Source organism: Bidens hawaiensis, unplaced genomic scaffold, assembly GCF_021521415.1.
Source record: "Bidens hawaiensis isolate Kalapana, Puna unplaced genomic scaffold, B.hawaiensis_p1.1 tig00005162_1, whole genome shotgun sequence".
Classification (NCBI taxonomy): domain Eukaryota; kingdom Viridiplantae; phylum Streptophyta; class Magnoliopsida; order Asterales; family Asteraceae; genus Bidens; species Bidens hawaiensis.
The window spans coordinates 301,660-322,042 of record NW_027491330.1 but is presented as its reverse complement, the minus strand read 5'-3'; the positions used below and the strand labels follow the sequence as shown (position 1 = coordinate 322,042).

The 20,383-nt window shown below is 32.7% G+C and overlaps 1 protein-coding gene across 1 annotated transcript; it reads right to left on the bottom strand.

The window, feature by feature from the left end:
* Positions 1-11,810: 11,810 nt before the first annotated feature.
* On the bottom strand, positions 11,811-15,256 carry LOC143629111 (WRKY transcription factor 6-like). Its single transcript, XM_077098469.1, has 6 exons — positions 14,715-15,256; positions 14,504-14,584; positions 14,220-14,369; positions 13,919-14,116; positions 13,221-13,334; positions 11,811-12,344 (listed from the first exon to the last, which is right to left on the bottom strand). The coding sequence occupies exons 1-6, from the start codon at positions 14,937-14,939 to the stop codon at positions 11,811-11,813; spliced, it is 1,302 nt and encodes a 433-aa protein (XP_076954584.1). The 5' UTR covers positions 14,940-15,256.
* Between the last annotated feature and the right edge of the window lie 5,127 nt (positions 15,257-20,383).

Genomic DNA, 20,383 nt, shown 5'->3' with positions numbered 1-20,383 from the left:
GGGTGGTCACAAGGAGGAACCCCCCCCCCCTTCTCAGTGACAAGCTCACGGTGTCTGTTTTGCAGGTTATCAGAAGAACCATCTTCTCAGGGTCTAACCCCTCGTGGGAAACATCTATCTAACCCCCAGGTTACCAGTAATCTGCCCGGGGTCCGGTTAGTGTTTCTTCAAAAGTGTAGCTTTCGACCCTCTCCTGTGTCAATATGAAATTGTCATGTTATTGGAGACCAAGGATGTCTAGTGGCGAATGGCATTCAACTCTTAAGAGTTTGCACCATGATCTTATGTTGGACCATATGGTTTTTACGAACTCGCGCGTTAGTATGAGCTCTGTTGATTCCGGTCATACCCCATAAAGAGGACACATATTTGATGGTACCACTTCTGAATAATGACTAATGATAGAATTTTGTTCGAAAACGCTCCCCAAACAAAAAAAATAATAATATATGATACCATTTTGACCAAACAAACAATGGATTATCTTGGAACGATGCTTTACATTCAGTCTCATACTTGAGAGACTTTATCGTGAAGTTACGTGTCCCAACCATATCCATTTGTCTTCACTGTCTGAAAGTGTTAACCACCCAATCTACTCAATGCATTCTTATAGTGTTGCTATTTCTACAATTACGGTTGGTTCCCTGATCTTCCTCAAGCTCTAACACCATACTACACGATCGTCTTCCTTTTCGCATCTATCATTTTACATGATTCAAGCCTAAACATTCATAAATATCCTCAAATTCTTTATACGTATAAATATTGAATGAGTTAATTAGCCGGTGTATGTTCTTATTACTTTATGAGATTTATATGCTATTACAAGTTACAACAACAACCATCATCATAGTCGTAGCATACCATAAATATCAAAGCTATTAGTAGTGGGTGAGATATAGGCAAATTATATCTCTACCCTCTATATGTTATTAATAAAATAAATTATATTACATACAGACTATGGAAAATAATTATATTGTAAGTTATTATATCCGTTAACTAGTTTGAGGCCCGTGTATTACACGGGTAATTGATGAAAATTTAAACTTTAACCATTAAGTGAAATACATTCAATAAATTGATCATATATTGTTAATACAATTACTATTAACATTAAAATTACAAAAATTAGATAACTAAGATTGCACATATATGTTACAAATAAGTAAAAACTCACTTTTACACTACATATGTGATTGTATTAGTAGGTATACATTGTTTATCAAAAATCAAAATCTTTAGTCCATGTCTACTTGTAACTCTTAATAAGGTAGTATATGGGTCTGCTTATAACTCTTGATATAGCCACGTATAGCTGTCCGTATGACAAAAAAGGTTCTTCAAATACATACCAACTCTAGATAAATGATAATATATCCATAAAATTATTAAAAAAATATTCATACACATAAAATTTCATAGCTTTTAATCAATTAATATGATGTCATTTGAGAATATCTGCTCATGGTTATCCAAAAAAAAATGATTATCCTAAAAATCATATTACCTACACTTTGATTTTATAATCATCCTTAGAATCTTTAGAATTTAAAATTGATTGATTATGATAAATTTGTTGTCATTAATATTCTGTGTATGACAAATTTTTAATTGATTTTATATATTACAATTAAAAATTATACAATCAAGCAACATAAAAACCAAAAATTAAACTATAACAAAATGATTTGTTTAATTTCATATGAATGTAATTGTCAGAAAAATGACAAATACATACTAACCTTATAACCATGTTTAAATAATAGTGATTATTCTGAGTTAGAAGAATTTTAGAAGATTTAAAGTTGTATAAAGTGAAGGTAGTGATTCTTATATATAATAGTTGGAAGTGGGACTGCCACTTTTACCTGTAACCTGAAACCCAACCCAAGAAAACCTATACCCAAACCCAAACTAACCCGACCTGAGAAACTCGAACCCAAAAAAATACTAACCCGAACCTGAACCGAAGTAATTCGGGTTGGTTCTTGGTTCAGAATTCTAGGTTTCGGGTCAACAAAAATAAATTTTTAGTTTTAAATCATATATATTTTTAGGTATTAAAAGCTAAGCCTTAGTCGCTGACGTTATCAGGATTTCGTCCAAGTCGATTGTTCTCATTCCACATATAATGAATCGATTGTTTATTTTTTTATTATTTTGAATATAAACCATAATAAGCACTTTAATTATGTACTAACCAACATGTAACACTAACATAACCTCAATTCGTTGTATTTGTATACAAATAAAAACAATAAGTTAACATAATATAGAAATTGTGTAAATGACTAATGAAAACGATATTCTAGGTTTCAATATCTTAAATGATTTTTGGAAAACGAAAATAATGGAATGGGATTGAAACAAATTTTTTGGTTTAAAATATCAATTGCTTATAATTAAGTAATTTATCTTATAAGGCATATTAAATTAAATATATTACACTGTATGGAAAAAGTATAAATCAAGTCTTAAAACAAATGTTTCTGAAACATTTTGGTCTGAGTTATAAAAGAAAATATTGAAAACTAAATATTGATCTTCTTATTAAACTTGAATTCATATATTGAAATAACTTAAAAGATAAGGACCATATATGAAAATTTGTTGAAAAAAAGTGAAGAGGGCTATGAGCTTGATAAATAACAAAAAATTGTAGTATTTTATTAGAATAGATTAATCAAAAATATATTAAAATGTCACATTGATTTTAAGAAAAAAAAATGAAATCACAAAGTGAAAATGAGTTGGCGGCAGGGAAGCCACTCGAATACTTGATAAAAGGAAAGGTTCAAAATCACTCGTATAACCACCAAATTCCAATTCCAAAAGTGCACAAAAAATGAAGTTGGTGGGGAGATTTTTGTTCTACAAATTTCTAGTTTTCTACATTTTCTATTTAGTGACCGTTTTCTTTTTTCAAAAACAAGTAGCTAGGTTTATTAAATAAACTATTAAATTCTTTAAAAAGAAAGTTACTAGTGTGATATTTTAAAAATCAAACATTAATAAAATTCTGATAATATATAAATGCTACAATCCATCGGTCCTCAAAGACTTCATAATCTTATGAATTCTAACGTCTAACATGTTAATCATTTACTACACGTAAAGCAACCAACCATTTTCTTCATATATCATGTATCGTTTAATGATATCATTTATTGAATTATTTAACACTGGCCATACTCCTCTTGCAAACATACTCTCCCTCGACCCAGTCCGATTCTCAGACACCCCCCCCCCCCCAACAACAAAAAAAAGAGGCGCTACTCCCACTACCTCCAATTGGCATTGCAAAAGTGATGACAATTTGCCCACACTCATTCGATGACCACTCGCTCCCACCATGGTATAAAAAAACATTGTGTACCTCTTAGCCTTCACACGACCACTGGCCAACCCATTTCTTCACTCCCCAAATCCCACTTGTATACCTTTAATGATCCAAATTAGAAAACATGATTCACTGGAGAACATAGAGCACTGATAAATAATACGTATGATCTTGTTCTTCGGCCAACTAACTCTCACATCAAACGCTGCATTTTTTAATTCTGTCATAGATTCTATGTCAATATGTAGGTTATGTGTATCATGTGTAGAAATACCTACACATGTATAGATAAACATTTAAAAGTGGAAAATAAAACATATAAACAAATGAATTATTTGTTTTTTTTTTCTTTCAATAAGAAAATGCCTTGTGTGACATGTTTTAACTATAATATGATTGGTCATACTATTGAAAGGTTGAATTAATATTAAATTCTTAAGGTTTTAAAGGAAAAATTAATGGCAATTTGTTGGCGGAACCATATTTTCTAAAATTGTTGTTTTAAACAAAAGTAGCTCGAGTATTATTGTTTGTCGACAGAAATACAAATTTTGTCATTTAAACATACCTGATTTATTTATCAGGTCCCTTAAAGTGTTTACTTTCAGGCGGTGTCATATATATGACAGTTAGTTTAAAGGACGAAAATCAAATAAATATGACATGTAAATAACACCGTCTGAAAGTAAAATTTTAAATGACCTGATTCGTAAATCTGGTATGTTTAAAAAATAAAATTTGTATTTCTGTCCTTGATTGTCTTTTACTTCCATATAAATTCCTAGGCTTGTGTCATTGATAAGCAAAACCTATTGGGCCAATATATGTTCACTCAAACACAGCACACAAGAGGTAAACACATTACACATTGTATCAAATCATAGTGTTAACTCAATTATAATTATAAATGTGTTTTCTTCTTTTTTGTTTTAGTAAATATTTCTTCGAATATGTGGATTATTGTTATTTTACCTGTCACCTACTTAATTAACATGCCACTTCCTTTCTCTTTGCTTTTATGAAAATCCCCTTACATATGAAGTCATGTTTGGGTTTGAAGCTTCACTTTCGTATTTAAGAAGCTTTGTATGTTTATATTTTTCACGGTTTTACATAGTTTAAGCTGGTATGAAAATGTGACTGAAATATATTTCAGTGGTCAATTCAGATGTTAATATGTCAAAGATGCACACAAATTGTCGAGCCTTGTCAAGACATTTTTTCCCAAGAGATGCGGCCAAATGTCGTTGCCTTCTCAAGCCTCAATTTTCTCTAGCGGCAAATTAATCTACTCCTAATATAAGTACACCAGTGTCCACTACGTCACTCAAACCCTCGACCTCCAAAAGAAGAAACATCTTACAATACACCAAGATACCATCGGACCAAACGTTCTTTCGCTAAAACTCCCTGAACTGCTGAAATCTTTAATTCTCTTGAAATCTTCATGGACTTTATTTGTGGGCCTTTTATATTTATTCAGCCCATTTAAGCTCAACATGTTACATGGATACTGACTCTTAGCCCACCATCTCTTTTTGGAAGTAACCGTCCACATTTTATCGAGCAATAAAAGTCGAACCAAAATTCTCATTTTGTTTCAATCAGATTATCAATCTTAAAGTTGAAAAGGTTGATAACAATAATAACTAGTGTATAAATCCCATCGTGTCGTGGCAACAATAAATGTATTCAGTAGGTATTAATATGTTTGTTACGTTATTGAAACTAAATCAAAAAGTTTAATTTGTAAACGCTCAAAATAGCGTCGGTAGCTTATGCTAGAAAAAGATTAACATATTTAAACAAGTATGGTATTGGCATTAAGACAAATTAGTAAATGACACTAAACCAACAAAAATAAATAAGTAAACGTAAAAATTATATCGGCACCGATATAGCTTATGATAAAAAAAATATGGTAAATGCTCAAAATGGTATTAACACTCGTATAACTTATGATAAAAAAAATAGGATTAATTTATATATACCCTTACAAACATTACCCATATCATATATACTCAAGCAAAACTTAAAATATCATATATATCCTTACAAAATAACTAAAATATCATATATGCCCGTATAAACACAATTAAAATATCATATATTAATTAATAATAATTTAATAAATAACCATTTTACCGTTGTTTTTCAAAAAAAATTAACTTTTATATATGCCCATTTTAACGAATAAACCATTCTACCCCTTTCTATTACATAATGTGTTTATACCCTGTGTTATTATTTTAATTTTAATTGACGTTTCTCACCTTTAACGACAACCAAATCGTCTCTCGTCACTTCTTCAAAATTGCAAACCGTTTGAAGATTTATCGAATCGAATGGTCTACAATGTAAAACATTTTACCGCATCTAATCAAACTAGAGTAATATGGTCATTTTTAAAACTTTTTGATGAATTAGGTATATATGATATATTAATAACTTTGTAAGGGCATATACAATATTTTTAGTTTTGCATGGGTATATATGATATTTTCAATATTTGTAAGGGCATATATGAAATTGCCTCAAAAAATTAACGTGATTCTTTTAAATTTCGATACCAACACTAAATACAAAAAGTAAATTAGTAAACGTATAAAAAGTATCGGCACTTGTAAGTTATGACAAAAAAAATAACAATATAACAAAAATAAATATATTATCCGATGACATGGCGCATTACCATTGCTTGCCATGTGGTTCAATAGTATCATTGTGCTCATGGGCGGATTTATATGAGGGGCGGGGTAACCCGGGTTACCCTTCAACTTTTGTGATGAAGTGTAAAAATTTTGTTTTTTTTCTTCGTTTTAAGTATAAAATACCCCTGAGTAAATAATAGGTTACCCCTAAAAAACCTTGAGTTAAAAGAGAAAAGAAATTGTTTAAATGTTTTCTGGCCAAAAAGGGGTGTTCCGACGAACTGTGTAAATTGAAGAAGACAATGTGGACTTTTAGTTTTTCAAAGTAAATATTTAAATAGTTTAGTTTAGAAAATAAAGTTGGGTCCACCCACTATCTCCCTATAAAAGACATAATTACAAATTTTGTCCTTTAAAAAGAGCCAAAAACCGGTTCGTGTCCTTTTCTAAGTTTCCTTGCAGGCGGTGTACTTTAAACTTTTTTTTTCTACACGTTATGTCCTTTACGCTAACTGGGTTAGAAAAACTGAGTTAAATGCCCTCACGTGAGACGCATGTGAGGGCATTTTTGTCTTTTTGCCTACCCTGCAACTTCTTCTTCTTCAGATATGAACACCTCTAAATAAACCCAGATTCCGGTCAAACTCGCCAAGGGATCACCACCGCCACCATAGCTCCGCCACCAGCCACCACCGGAGAACCCATAAACCCAGATTCCGGTCAAACTCGCCGGAGAAGACACAAACCCAGATCCATCTTCCAGATCCAACTCGCCGGAGAACCCACAAACCCAGATCCATCTTCAACTAGAACCCGATTCTCTTGACCAGAATGTAAGCACACCATAAAAGCAATTTCAATTTACTGATTTTTGAAAAATATAATTGTTTGTGAAACAATTATATTTACCCAATGTCCAAGTCGCTATCGTAAATTAACAACCCGATTCTCTTGACCCGATTCTTTATACCCAATGTCCAAGTCGCTATCGTAAACCCTAGATCACCAAACCCCATCTGGGTCGTTCCAGATCTTCAGATCCGGCGACGGGGCTGTTCTTCGTCACCATTCGCCGGCCGCCATCATCGTCTTGTTCCCCGCCCACAATAGCTTCACTGCTACATCTTTCTTTCCTAATCTCGTTGTCACCATCTCCGCCGCCTGAAGCAGATATGAAGATGGTAGCGACTGTTAATAACAGAACCATCTCTACTGCCTTAATCGGAGACGAGAACGATATGAACCCTAGGGGTGTGCTGATGGCGGGGGGGGGGGGGGGGGGGGGCGATGGTTGTTTAACCCTAGGGAGGATGATTACGGTGGGGATATAAGGAAGCCCCATGATTGTTTTACTAGCTGTGTGAGAAATTGAAGGAAATGGGAGGTATGTATTATATTAATGGTGGTATCGGTCGGAGCGGGAAAAGAAGAAGAAGAAGAAGAAGAAGACGGCGGTGGTGATGTAGGTGACTGGTTGCAGGTACAGGTGAAAAGACAAAAATGCCCTCACATGCGTCTCACGTGAGGGCATTTAACTGAGTTTTTCTAACCCAGTTAGCGTAAAGGACATAACGTGTAGAAAAAAAATGTTTAAAGTACACCGCCTGCAAGGAAACTTAGAAAAGGACACGAACCGGTTTTTGGCTTTTTTAAAAGGACAAAATTTGTAATTCTGTCCCTATAAAATGAAAACCTTATTTTATTTTATGTGAATCTAGTAGTCCACCGTACCCAACCCAAAATTCCTTTTACACTCTTTCAAAATTACTAAGGCTGAGGGGTGTGGAGCGCGAGAAAGGGCGCGTGAGCCCATCCGCTCGCGCCCCGGGGCGCGAGCACCACACCACCGAGGCGCGAGAGGGGCGCGAGCGCGGAAATCCAGGCAGGCGCAAGAGGGCTAGCGGCTGGGATAACGCGTGAAGTGGCCTGGGAATGCGTAAATAGAGCCGTTGGGCTCTTTGTTTATTTAAAAAAAAAAAATTTATTCTTAAATTGAAATACACTGAATGAGAGACGAAAATAATATTATTTTATAATGAATACACATTAACATCATACCCTTTTTTGTTTACAAGAGACTTCAGTAACCTAAATCCGGTCGACCAAATGCTGATGGAAAAACAAAAGGAACGTATCCGGAAGAGGTTGATCAAAGAAGACCAAGCCGAAGAATAAGAATAATGTTTTTTTTTAGTACTTTAATTTTTTTTTAGATATTAATGTGTTTTTTTAATTAATGTGTGTTTTTTTAAATAATTTATGAGTTTTTTTAATAATACGTTTTTTTAATACATTTATAAAAAAATAAAAAAAAAACCGCTCGCGCCCCCTCTCGCGCCCCTCCACACCAGGGCCCGGGGCGCGAGCACCACAACCAACACCCATCTTATCAAGTTTCTCTCTCTGCCACACGTCACAATATTATTGGCTGGAGCCTCCACTCGCGCCCCCCACACCCCTCAGCCTAATCTTGATCATGCACCTATTTACTTTTTTTTTTTTGATTTTTTTATAAATACTTTTTATTGAAAGTTGTGAATTGAATTATGTATAAATGTTTATTCATATGTTAAGATATTTAGTTGTTAATTTAGTTGGTTAACTTTTAACTGTCGTCCAATAAATAAATAAATAAAGAAATAACTTTTAGATATATAAAAGTGTAATGTAAATCTCTAATTCTTTTATGTTAGGTTAATTGAATGGAGAAAAGTTGAAATTAAGTTTTATATGCAAACAAGGCCATAAGGTGCGGCCGGGTAGTCGACGGCTACAAGCCCGACACTTCACTAGGTTCGAATTTTTTTCTAAAAGAAATATTATATGTATTTTTATTAAACCAATATGTATATTTAGTGTTTAAACTCAATTACATAACTAATAAATTGGTCTAGTGTCAAAAAGGTATTGCTCCTAACCCAAAGGTTATCGTTTCAACTCTCATTTAAGGCATATTTAATCCTATTTTTATATAAAACCTTTTTATACAACCCAATTATAACCAAGTAAACCCATATAAAAAATAAATTGTTTAAACCCAACAAAAAACTTTTTTTACTTAAAGTCCCAAAAAAAATTTCGTCTTTGGCCCAAAAATTATTTTTGCTTTATCAGAGCCGGCCCTGTATGTAAAGAGATAAAATTAGGGTTTGTACAGTTGAAATAGTAAAAATAATAGATGTCAATATAGTGGCTCGACTTCAAGCAATCCGAAGAGGAAGAAACTATTAGGTATTTTTTTAACTTTATTTGTTATTGTGTTTTTTTTTTCATTTATATTGTTTGAATGTACAGTAAAAAAAATAGGCTACCCCTGAATATTTTTTCTAGATCCGCCACTGATTGCGCTGGCGTCGACCCTGCATATAGGGGTGTTCTTCGGGTTTTTTTTTTCGGGTTTCGGGTTTTTCGGGTCGGGTTCTTCGGGTTTCAAAGTTTTAAATCTTGACCCGAAACCCAACCCGAATCTCTCACGGGTTTTTTGGGCTCGGGTAATTCGGGTTCGGGTTTTTTTGGGTTGGGTTAATCGGGTTTTGAGTATCCTAGAAAACAAAACAAAAAATTTTTAGAAACTACAATGCTATAACTAAAATAACATATTATTGTTGCTCGTAAGCAAATAATCAAATAATAAACCAACATAACTTGATAAAACAATCCAAAAGAAGAGTAAAACTAACTCAAACCATAATCGCTTTCAATCGGGCATGATTTAGTTGTTTGATTACGGTTGCTATTAGTAATAAACGGAAAACATAAATTAACAACAAACAATCGATCTATAATAATTGTAATGACAACAATCGATTATTACTAGATTTTGATAACTTTAGTGGCTAAGACTAAGCATACTATACCTAAATATATATTTAATTTTAAAACTAAATTTTTGTTCGGGTTATTCGGGTTGACCCGAAACTTATAAATTAAACCCGAGAACCAACCCGAATTACTTCGGTTTGGGTTCGGGTTAGTCTTTTCTCGAATTCGGGTTTTTCGGGTCAGGTTCGTTCGGGTTCGGGTACGTGTTTTCTCAGGTTTGGTTTCGGGTAAAAGTAACCGCCCTAATCCATATAATAGTATGTAGTTGGCCATAATCCATATACACACTATAAACACACTGATATTGAATTAATTGTCCAAACTCTCTATAATATTGTAATTATTGTTATAATAAAGAGCAAAAACCACCACTAAATATATAGCGGTACCTCTCTCTTTAAGTATTTATACTAAACAAAACTTGTGTCCAACTCAATTTAACTGCAATTCCTAATAATACTCAAACAAGTCAATTTAACTACAATTCCTAATAATACTCAAACAATTATTACAAGCCTAAAAGCATTTATTTTATTTAATCCCATACTAGATAAACACCAACATAATCGTCATATTCTTGAGTTTTTTAACCAAGGAAAGAAAAGAAAATGAGAAGAAAGGATAAGAAAGGGAATAGAAATAAAGGAAATTTTTTTTAATTAGGTGTGTTCTTGAGTTAAATAGAAATTAGGGGAAATGAAAGGATAACTATGTTAGAAAATAGTTATCCTTAGTAATCATCCCATTTTTGGAAGGATAACTTATTGGAAAAATACATTAATTTAATCACTCCTAACTCCTCATATTCCTTTCTTTTTCATCCTAAAAAAAAATCTCAAGAACACCCATTTTTTAACTATCCTTAGTTTTTCTTTCTTTTCATTCCTTTAAAAAATTCAAGAACAGGACGAATATATTTTTTTTCTTTCGATACACCTCTTATAGTTTTGGGTTGCCTATGCTAAGCCCTTTTCAACATGTAAAATCAAAGATTATATCCATCATTCTCACCCTTAATCTCCATTTTTACCTTGGAGATATCTTTGATTCCAAGTAATACTCGTCTTTGATCCTACAACCCATTCACGATCCCCGACTTCCTGCATCCGCCAATAGGAATGATCACTTGTTTTCTTCCTCGCCTTCATCCCCAAATTCAAACACTCTAACTTCGTTCCAGAATTAGAAAATTAATGGAATCAAATCATGCCTTAGTGTTTTGCATCACCTCAAAACCAAATTTCCATCAAAGTCAATGTGGTCAACATGTCGTCACCGTAACATGTCTATCTTACGAACACATTATTTGTTATCAACATTGTGTCAACGTATCGAACAAGTTTCTTGTATTGGACTATCTATAGCAATGCAAGAAGAAGACCATTCTAGCGTGAAATGTTCGTGGTGGTGTTGTGTCGTTCTTCATCTTCAAAGGGAAAATAAACACCAAGGCCGACTCAACCTTTTTCAAGACCTAAAGCGAACATTGAAATTGAGGCTTTTTTCTATATGTCTTAAAATTTGAAGGCCTAAAGCCATGGAAATGAATAATATATAGCAGCCCTAATTTTGGAGGCCTTAAACTTTGAAGGCCTAAAGCACCTGCCTCACTTGGCTTATGCTAGAGTCGACCCTGATAAACACCGTAAACATCAAGAGCAACCCGTTCGAGGTCTCGGGACACTATTCAAGTCGGTACACTTGTATGATGTATTGAATATTAATGCATGCATCATGTATGTAGCCAAAATAATATGAAAGAACTTGTGTTATGGTGAAATCCAATATATCTTCATTTCTATATAATATACAAAACTTGACGGTCTTAATATACATGCATGGTCATATATAGTCCAGAAGGTTCAACAGTTGATACAAGTTTCCGTATATACTTACATAAACAACATGTATATATATATAACTCTTTTTCTCTTTACACAGTCATGCAAAGTTTGTGCTAGCTTTTCTATATATTTTAACATCTCTTGAAATTAACGAGTACCATTGTTCTGGTTGTCATTACCAATAATCGAGCCGATCGCTGCCACTAAAGCCGCCATAAAGTGTGGATTCGACGTGACAGCCGCCGTAGCTGCATTCATGATCATCTCCTGGTTGGAGCTCTGGACATCACAAAACTTTGTTGCATTGTTTTGTTGACCAGCCAAATGTCCTAAAGCCAGTGATCTGTTTGTAAGGTTAATATTCATATTATTATTATTATTATTATGCATGTTTGTGGAAAATGGGAAGTTAAAGGGTCTAGGATTGGTGAGGTCTAAGGTGACGGTTGGAAACGGTGCGGTGGCGGATAATATTGTGGTTACATGTGGAGGGTATGAAGAAAGCATGGGTGTAAGGTGGTGGTTGAGGTGATCCGAGCTTGATTTGGGACCGGAGAGTAGCATGGAGGCTGCTGCGGAGGTGGTGGAGGCCATTGCCATGGCGGCTTGTGGTAGCGGATGGTTGTGGGTACCTTCATATGTTGTTATTAGAACTGTTCGATCTTCGGCGCATCTTTGTACCTGTATAGAAGAATTTTGGTTAGAAGAAATGATAATCCTGATTTTATTAAACTGATTATATAGCTAACCAATGTGTCATATGTATTGGTAGTTTATTACATGATCGATCACATGCATGGAATGTATGCTACTATATTCTTTTAAGTTATTTGTTTGGCATTTTTCTAACTTAAAAAGTATATATAAAGAAGTTGATTACGTTATGTTGTATATCATGCATGTTTTATTGTGTTATATGGACACAAATTAATGGTAAATATGATCAGTTTCTTGTGTACACCCATATATAATTAAGTGTAACAAAGGTAAAATTGTTGAAAAGTAAGAAAGGATTTACAAATTTACATCAGTTATTAGTACTCTTAAATGAAAATAAATTAGCTAGAATTACTCTCTCTATATATATTAATGTTGTTATAGCAAACAATTGACTTTTGTGTGCATTTTCCCATATACATATATTTTCTTGTCTTTGTTTACACTTTAATTGTATTTGATTGAGCCGGATATGATTTGGATTAGTTGTATTAAAATGTATAAATTTATAAGTAGAATTAGATTAGTCGTTAAAAAAATAAATTTAAAAAATCGGATTATGATAAAAACAAGTACATATAACAAATACGATTTCACTTGTAGTTTAGTATTAAGTACTTTGAACTGTACGTGATAACTACATTTTCAATCGTGAATCCCTCAATATAGTCAATCCATGATCTATCGGTAAGCTTTTATCGACGATCATTTTACTCGTGTATTTTTACCAATGGATTAAAAACAGCCACAACCTTCATTGAGGGACCAACAAGGATTAGGTATATGTGTTGCTAAAGGTCCTTTGATATATATGTAGTGTAAAGAAGAAAGTGAACATACTTGTTTGCGGACCGGACAACCTACAGCCATTGTGCAGCGATAATAAGCACGAGGACATGGATTCCCTTTTGCCATTTTTTGCCCGTATTTCCGCCATTGACAACCATCTGAAATCTGTAATATCAACTCAGCTTGCCACTCTTATCAAGTTTAAACCAAACTTTTTAATAAAATCAACACAAGTAACTTATGATTTATAAAGTAAAAAGTTATTACAAACATATAAATTATTTTAGTTTTATATATATCGCATGTGCATCGAACCTCAAAGTCTAAATTATTAATGAGTAGTAATAACGAATTAAATTGAACAAATTTTTATTTTTTATTTTTTCAAAAATAAGACATTGGTTTACATGAGGACCACTCAAGTCCACGACTCTTACAAGTTTGGCAATTTGTTTCTGCTGGTCAAACTTAATTGGAGACTTATATGGCCAACTTGCAACTTAATTTCAACGTTCTTTCTTTCCTTTTAAGTTTTAATTACTTTTAATTATGTAATCTATTATTTTTAACATATATAGTATCGTGTACCAGTCGGTACTAATTTTTAATATATTACCGTCGTTTAAAAAAATGACAAAAAATTAATATGCTCACCACACATTTAGTTTTTGAGAAGGGTCATATCAACAAGTAAAGGGTATATTTCATTATGATAGATAATATCTATGAAGAATGAGTCTAGTACTAACCATGGATGCTTCGGACTGAGCTCGAACAGCCACACGAGCCCTTCTCATCGATGCTACAACGGCTCCTCGATCACTGTCTTTCGGTGAATCATACTTAGCATCTATGTTATCCGGGCTATCAACTCTTGAATCAGCCTTGAGTTCCAATGGAACCAATAACCTTTGTTTTCTGTCTTCTTGGGCGCCATCATTAATCAACTATATTAAGAATAAATCAATCCATCTTAATTGATTTTATTCTAACTAATTGAGAAAAAAAAACTATATATAATCATGAAATGATATACATCTATATTGATACCTTAATATGGTTTGCAGTTTCATGAGGTATGATGTTTTCTTCAATATGCCTTCGTAAATATATGTACTTTTCCTTAACTTGAGTAACCATTGATCGTAAACCTTCGTTTTCTCGCTTCATATTCTCCACTTCGGCTTGTAAAATCGCGAGCTTCGACAAAATATGAGGGTGAATGAGTTTACTAGCTATTGTATTAAATTTATCGAAAATTAAAAGATTTAGATTTGTTATTTATTCATTAATAATTTAGTGTTCATTTATCGAAATTCACTATACATACATACCTTGTTAACAGATTGGCTATTTGTATGCAAAGATCCGCCATTACTAATTGTTCTTTTTGTCGTAGTAAGATCCGAACCAACCTGCATATATATACATAAAACATGTACCAATTAACGCGCGCATATAATACATTAGTGGTGTATCAAAGCAATAACCTAAACAAAAACAAATGAAAATTAAAATGAAGAAACAAGATGTTATTCATGTTACATTTAAGTTAAGTTGAAGCTCTTCATGAACCCTAATATCTTGTTGTTGTTCTTCTTTGACATGATGAACAGTCAATGGTTTATTATTATTATTATTATTATTATTATTATTATTATTATTATTACTACTACTACTTGAGAAGAAATCCATCTCATGGTGAGTGACTGGAATTAACTTGTGACCATCTAATGAATTAAGAACCATATTTTCACATCTAGCTTCCATTATCAAAGAGAAAGATATAATATTAATGAGGAAGAACTGGATGGAATTGAAGTTTTAAAAGTCTACGGTTGGAGCGGAGATTAAGAAGAAGAAAGTGTGACCAAATGGGAAATGAAGTGAGGTTTGGAATATGTATATATATATCATGTATGTATACATTAAAATAAAAGGTGTCTAGTGAGGTAAGATGGTGCGTCAAGGTACATGTGTCCTGTCACAAGAGTGTCCTAGGAACAACCTTAACCCTAAACAAACCATGACTTTTATATATTATGTACTAAACTTCAAATTTCGCTTGTGTTTTGAAAAATTATTCATATTGACATATTCATGTCATATTCATTAACTAATCTTAAAAACTTGTGATAGGTTAATAAAAAAAGAACATTTTGGATTTTTTACATAAAAAGAGTAAGTTATCCAACCTTACTTTATAAAAAAGTAAGTTATAAAAAAGTCAAATTTTCACATTTATAAATTATAATATTTCTGATTTCTAAAATGAATGTTTGTTGAAAGTTTTATTAAGTTAATACATGTAGTAATTTACGTTTTATCCTTATTAGTTAAGATTACTTTTAAATACTTTTTTAATTACAAGAAAACCCCAAACCCTTTCTTCGTCGCTTTCTCAACACATTGCCACCAGAAAAGTCCTCAATGATGGTCGGAATGATTTTTCTTCATGATGGTTACATTTCTCACAAGCAAACGTAAATTTACGAGTTGGTTCAGGTCAAGTTTCTTACAACCAAACATTAAACCTTTTTTTTGTTTCAATAGCCCTAAAATTTATGTTTACCAAAAATATATCACAAATTCTAAGTTCACATTCACAAAATTCAAATTTAATTAACAAAACTAAACTATGAAAATGCAGGTTTCGTAGCCTTCGAATGTTTTTTAACAAGAGCCATTGAGACCCAAATAATACAAGCAACCCTGCTTTGAAATTGAATGGTGTTGAGCCTTGTATTAGGTGTGGTATTTAGAGGGAAGTTAGCTTCATGTGTAGTATTTATAGTAACTTGACACATTTGAAGGTTTATTCTAATTTCTAAGGTGACCTCAAATATCATAAAGAATGAAATAATACATTTATTATGTCATTCGATATTAAAACATTATTAAAAATAATAAAAGTAAAACATATAATGTTATAAATTCTTTGATTTATAGTCAAGTTTTATATAAAATGTATGTTTATTTTTGTCTTTTATATGTATATCAATATATGCAACATAAATAAGTAAATAATAGAAAATAAAAATCAACAAGCTCGAGCTTTGAATGAGTTGAGCTCGAGTCCTATTTCAATCCCTACCGACAAAACAGAGGTTTTTCAACTCGGCAAAGGTGAGAGTATACTCGGCTCGACAATCCTAAGTAAAAACAGGTATCACCAATAATAAATCAAAATGCATAGCATGGGTAAATAATCTAATGATGGGTTACTGATAATAATTACCACTAATTATCATATGTTTGGTTTATGGAGGCTTGGGCCTCGTCGGTTACGTGGGGTCGTTTGAGTTGCCGCTCGTGTCCATTGAATTCGGCGAAACCAAGACAAGTGAACGACATTTCCAGTTTTCCACAAATGAAGATATATCTTCATTTTGAGAGAGTAGAATAGTCCATGTTAACATTGAGAGTGCATACTATACATATGGTATTTTAGGAAATATTGATCTTTCAACCCCATATCAATAGATTTAATTTAAGGTAAAAGAATAAAACACTAAAAGGTGCATGTTGACCGTTTAAGGATCACATATGTGTAGAATTTTTACTGTCAAGGCTAAAGTGTTATCTATATATAAACACAAACTTGGTGTTGCCGTAATCTGATTGGGTCACATGGTGCTTTGCCATTGGACCATGCTATTTGTTTTTTTCTTTTTTTTTATGTTTTATATGCTCGCCGCCTTAACGTTGGGAGTGACAAGACTCGGGTTTTGCCAATGTCCGGGTTTTACCGACCGACGCCACCTCACCTGTTTTATATTTTTTTACTTCCGGTATCGTAACGAATGTAACCGTAACCGATCGAATTCACGTAACCGACTCACTTTCTCAACGCCAGAGACCAACAACGCTTGGGTTTTACTAACACCAGAGTTTTACCGACCAAATACACGTTGTTTTAAATATTTTGTTTTAATACGTTAATCTTTTGTATATTAGTTCGACGAATTTATGGTACTGTTACCAACGTAACTGATGCCTACCGAATTTTTAGCGTCGCACCATCGCAACTTGGGTTTTACCGACCGAATAAACATTGTTTTACCTATGCTATAAGAGTGGTGCTATACTTTTTTAGGTTTTATTCTAAGTATGTTAATTTGACGAATATATTTTTAGGTTTAGTTCCGACACCGTAATTAACGTAAACAATACCGACCGAATTCTCATTACTCGTCACTGCAACGCCCTGGTTCGCGCAAAGCGCTAGTAAATTACTAGTTAAGCCTATTATTTTAACTTCTGTGGACCGGTTCCACATATGAAGCACGCCTGCCTTAGACCGGAAGTTAATGTATAATTGACTGGCTACTGGCTGCCACGTCAGATATAGAAATTGCAAAGAGTCAACGAGTTTGACTAGCAGCTCGTCATGGCCCCACTCCACACATAACACATTTTGACGTTTTTGGTTGTTTTTCCAGATTGCATTTAATTTAACTTTTCTAGATTAGAGGTATCCACGTTTTGGAGTTACCTTGTGTATAATAATTTAATAGACAAAAAATATATATTTTACGGTATAATATTTTAATTTAGGCTTTCAAAATCGTTAAATCGGCCCTGAATTTTATAAGATAATTATAATCTTATTGTGAATAATAAAAATAAACCATTTGTTATAAGTATTAAACTTGTGACCTATTACTTAGCAACAAGTTTACCATCAAATAATACATAATTTTTAGTTTACTTTGTCCATTTAATATATCTATATATAATATCTTTTTTTTTAATTTAAATATCTTAATTAAGTGTGAGTCTAAAGTCATTGCTTGGTTTCATTAACCCAAAGACCGGCGCTAATAAAAATGAATATACTTAAGCTCTAGATTGTTAAGGGAATATGTAGTGGTTGTTAAAAATGTCAAAAGCACCTCATTACATCTTATCCATGTACCGATGTACGTAAGGGGACTTTTCTAATTTGGTGCGTCCCGGTTTCATTCATCAACTTTAATATTTAAAACTAGAAAATAAAATTAATTAATGAAAAATAAATTGAAGGGGATTATCCAATTGGTTTGAATTCAAAATAGGGCGCGCACGGTGTTTTGGTGGAGACGTTGCAACCCATTTTCTTTAAAAACGCCCCCCACATATGGTGGTGCTTGTGTGTGGGCGGAGTGAGGTGGACTAAGGGCCACGCCCAACTACGTATGTCTTTATAAAAATTAATAACACACGTAAAGGGGAAAGAATTAACCCCGGTAACTTAATTTAAAATATTCTGGTTTGATTTAAACTAAATTAGTTTCAGTTTTATTTTTTAATTAAAAAATAACTCAACTTATAAAAATATAAAAAGGGTTGGATTTAAGGTAACCAGTTGTTAAGTCATATACATAATTTATGTTGTTTAGCCAATTATAAGTGACCATATATTGTAATAAAGATACATTATGTAAACTTAGAATTTAAAAGTGGTATTAACTCTTGTATAAACAAGAGCAAAGCACATACGAGAAAGATACAAGTAAAAGATGAATTGACCTTAATTCCTTTCTAAATTTCCTGCAAATAAGAACAAATTATTTCACAATCAAAATGAAATATATATCCAATTTCTGAGAGAACTTACAAAATACCAAAATTGCCTTTTAACTACTTGGACCCGAGACCGAAAAACCGTTGATGTATTCGTAGCAAAATACGACCTTTGATGTGATAAAACTTGGATTTAGTTTCTTGAATCGCTCTTACAAAATGTTATTTTCTTGTTATTGAATGTTGTAAAGTCCTTTTTTTGACGATCAAGAAGGTATAATATCCGGTCAAACAAGTTAAGTAAGATGGTTTTAAAAACTTAATAATCTTGGGATGATTGAGATTAGAAAGAAAATTGCAACTACTTATTCAATGCAGTGTTATAAAACAATTAAATAATCTTCAAGGCCATGTCCACATATAATCAGTCCTATTGGCTAAGGTATTAATGGATATAGCGAGTTTTCTGATAATAAGTTCTTATAAATTTATAATTATCCTAAAAAAGAGAAATTGAACATTTTTATTAAGCAATGACGGACTCAAAAAAAAGTACAACGGGTTCACATGAACGTGGTGATTTTAAACTTTTATGTAGAAACACTATAAAAGAAATTTCGTAGTGAGCCCATAAGAATTTTAAAGAGTGAACCTATAAAAAAGATTTCAAAATTTAAGTAGTGATAAATCCCTTAAATCTTCTACTTTGTTTAGGTCTTGAGTTTTATTCTTGTTAAACCTGTTTTTTGAAATTATTATTTTATTAATAAATCATCATTGCTAGTAGTTAGGGTTTTTAGTAACCACATTTTTATTATGATATCGTATTTAAAATGTTATTCGACCTACAACCAGCCTGAAAACTTTAGCATTTGGTCAGTGTGCAATCTAACCAACGAAAAATTGTGAACCCATAAAAAAATTGGGCCTACCACTATTAATAAACAATCCCAAACGCCCTCTAATACAGTGGCATGCCTATGAATTCTTAAATGAAGAGACTGGTCAGGAAAAATTTCAGTGTTTGAGAAGCACCTTCGAAAATACACTAGACCCCTCTTACTTTATTTATTTATCACAACCCCTCTTCAAGATTAAATTTTAATGAACTATTTGTATCTGATTTGTTTACCCGACCTGTATTCAACGACTCGCATACTAATAATATGATTTATACACCCAAATGTGATGGGAATCTTAGTTAGGTTCTTGAGCAATTTCGAGATACTAGCACCACAACATATTTGGCTTGACCAACTAATCTTTATTTTAATGCAATCAACATAATCCGAAAGGGCAAAAATGATTAAAAAGAAAGAGAGTTGACACTTGACTGAGATTCTGCTATAACACGATTCTTACACGAAGTTAAGTGGCACCAAAGTGTTTATATTTTAATGTGGTTAGGTCTCTATGCTTTGAAGATGATGTACCACAAAACAATAATGGGGTGTGAAGACTTTGACCTATTCCAATGTCCAAACACCCTAACATTCACTCTAATTACTATTTTCTAATTAATTAAACCGATCAATAACCGAGCTTAAGCTACCTGTTTGAGATACCAGACGGACACGCTAATATGTGTTTGCAACAAAAAGTCGAAGAGTTGTATAATGACTAAAACATAATTGTGCGTTAGCGATAATCATATGCCCGGCACATGACTGTTAAACATATCCAACTTCTAACTATAAGAAATTAAGAAC

Bases quoted from the DNA above. Each gene is read 5' to 3' on its own strand.
- LOC143629111 (XM_077098469.1), bottom strand. From the start codon at position 14,939: ATGGAAGCTAGATGTGAAAATATGGTTCTTAATTCATTAGATGGTCAC. The intron at 14,585-14,714 runs GTAACATGAATA...ATATATATGCAG, and splicing joins AGCTTCAACTTAACTTAAAT to GTTGGTTCGGATCTTACTAC. The intron at 13,335-13,918 runs GTTAGTACTAGA...TTGATATTACAG, and splicing joins CTCAGTCCGAAGCATCCATG to ATTTCAGATGGTTGTCAATG.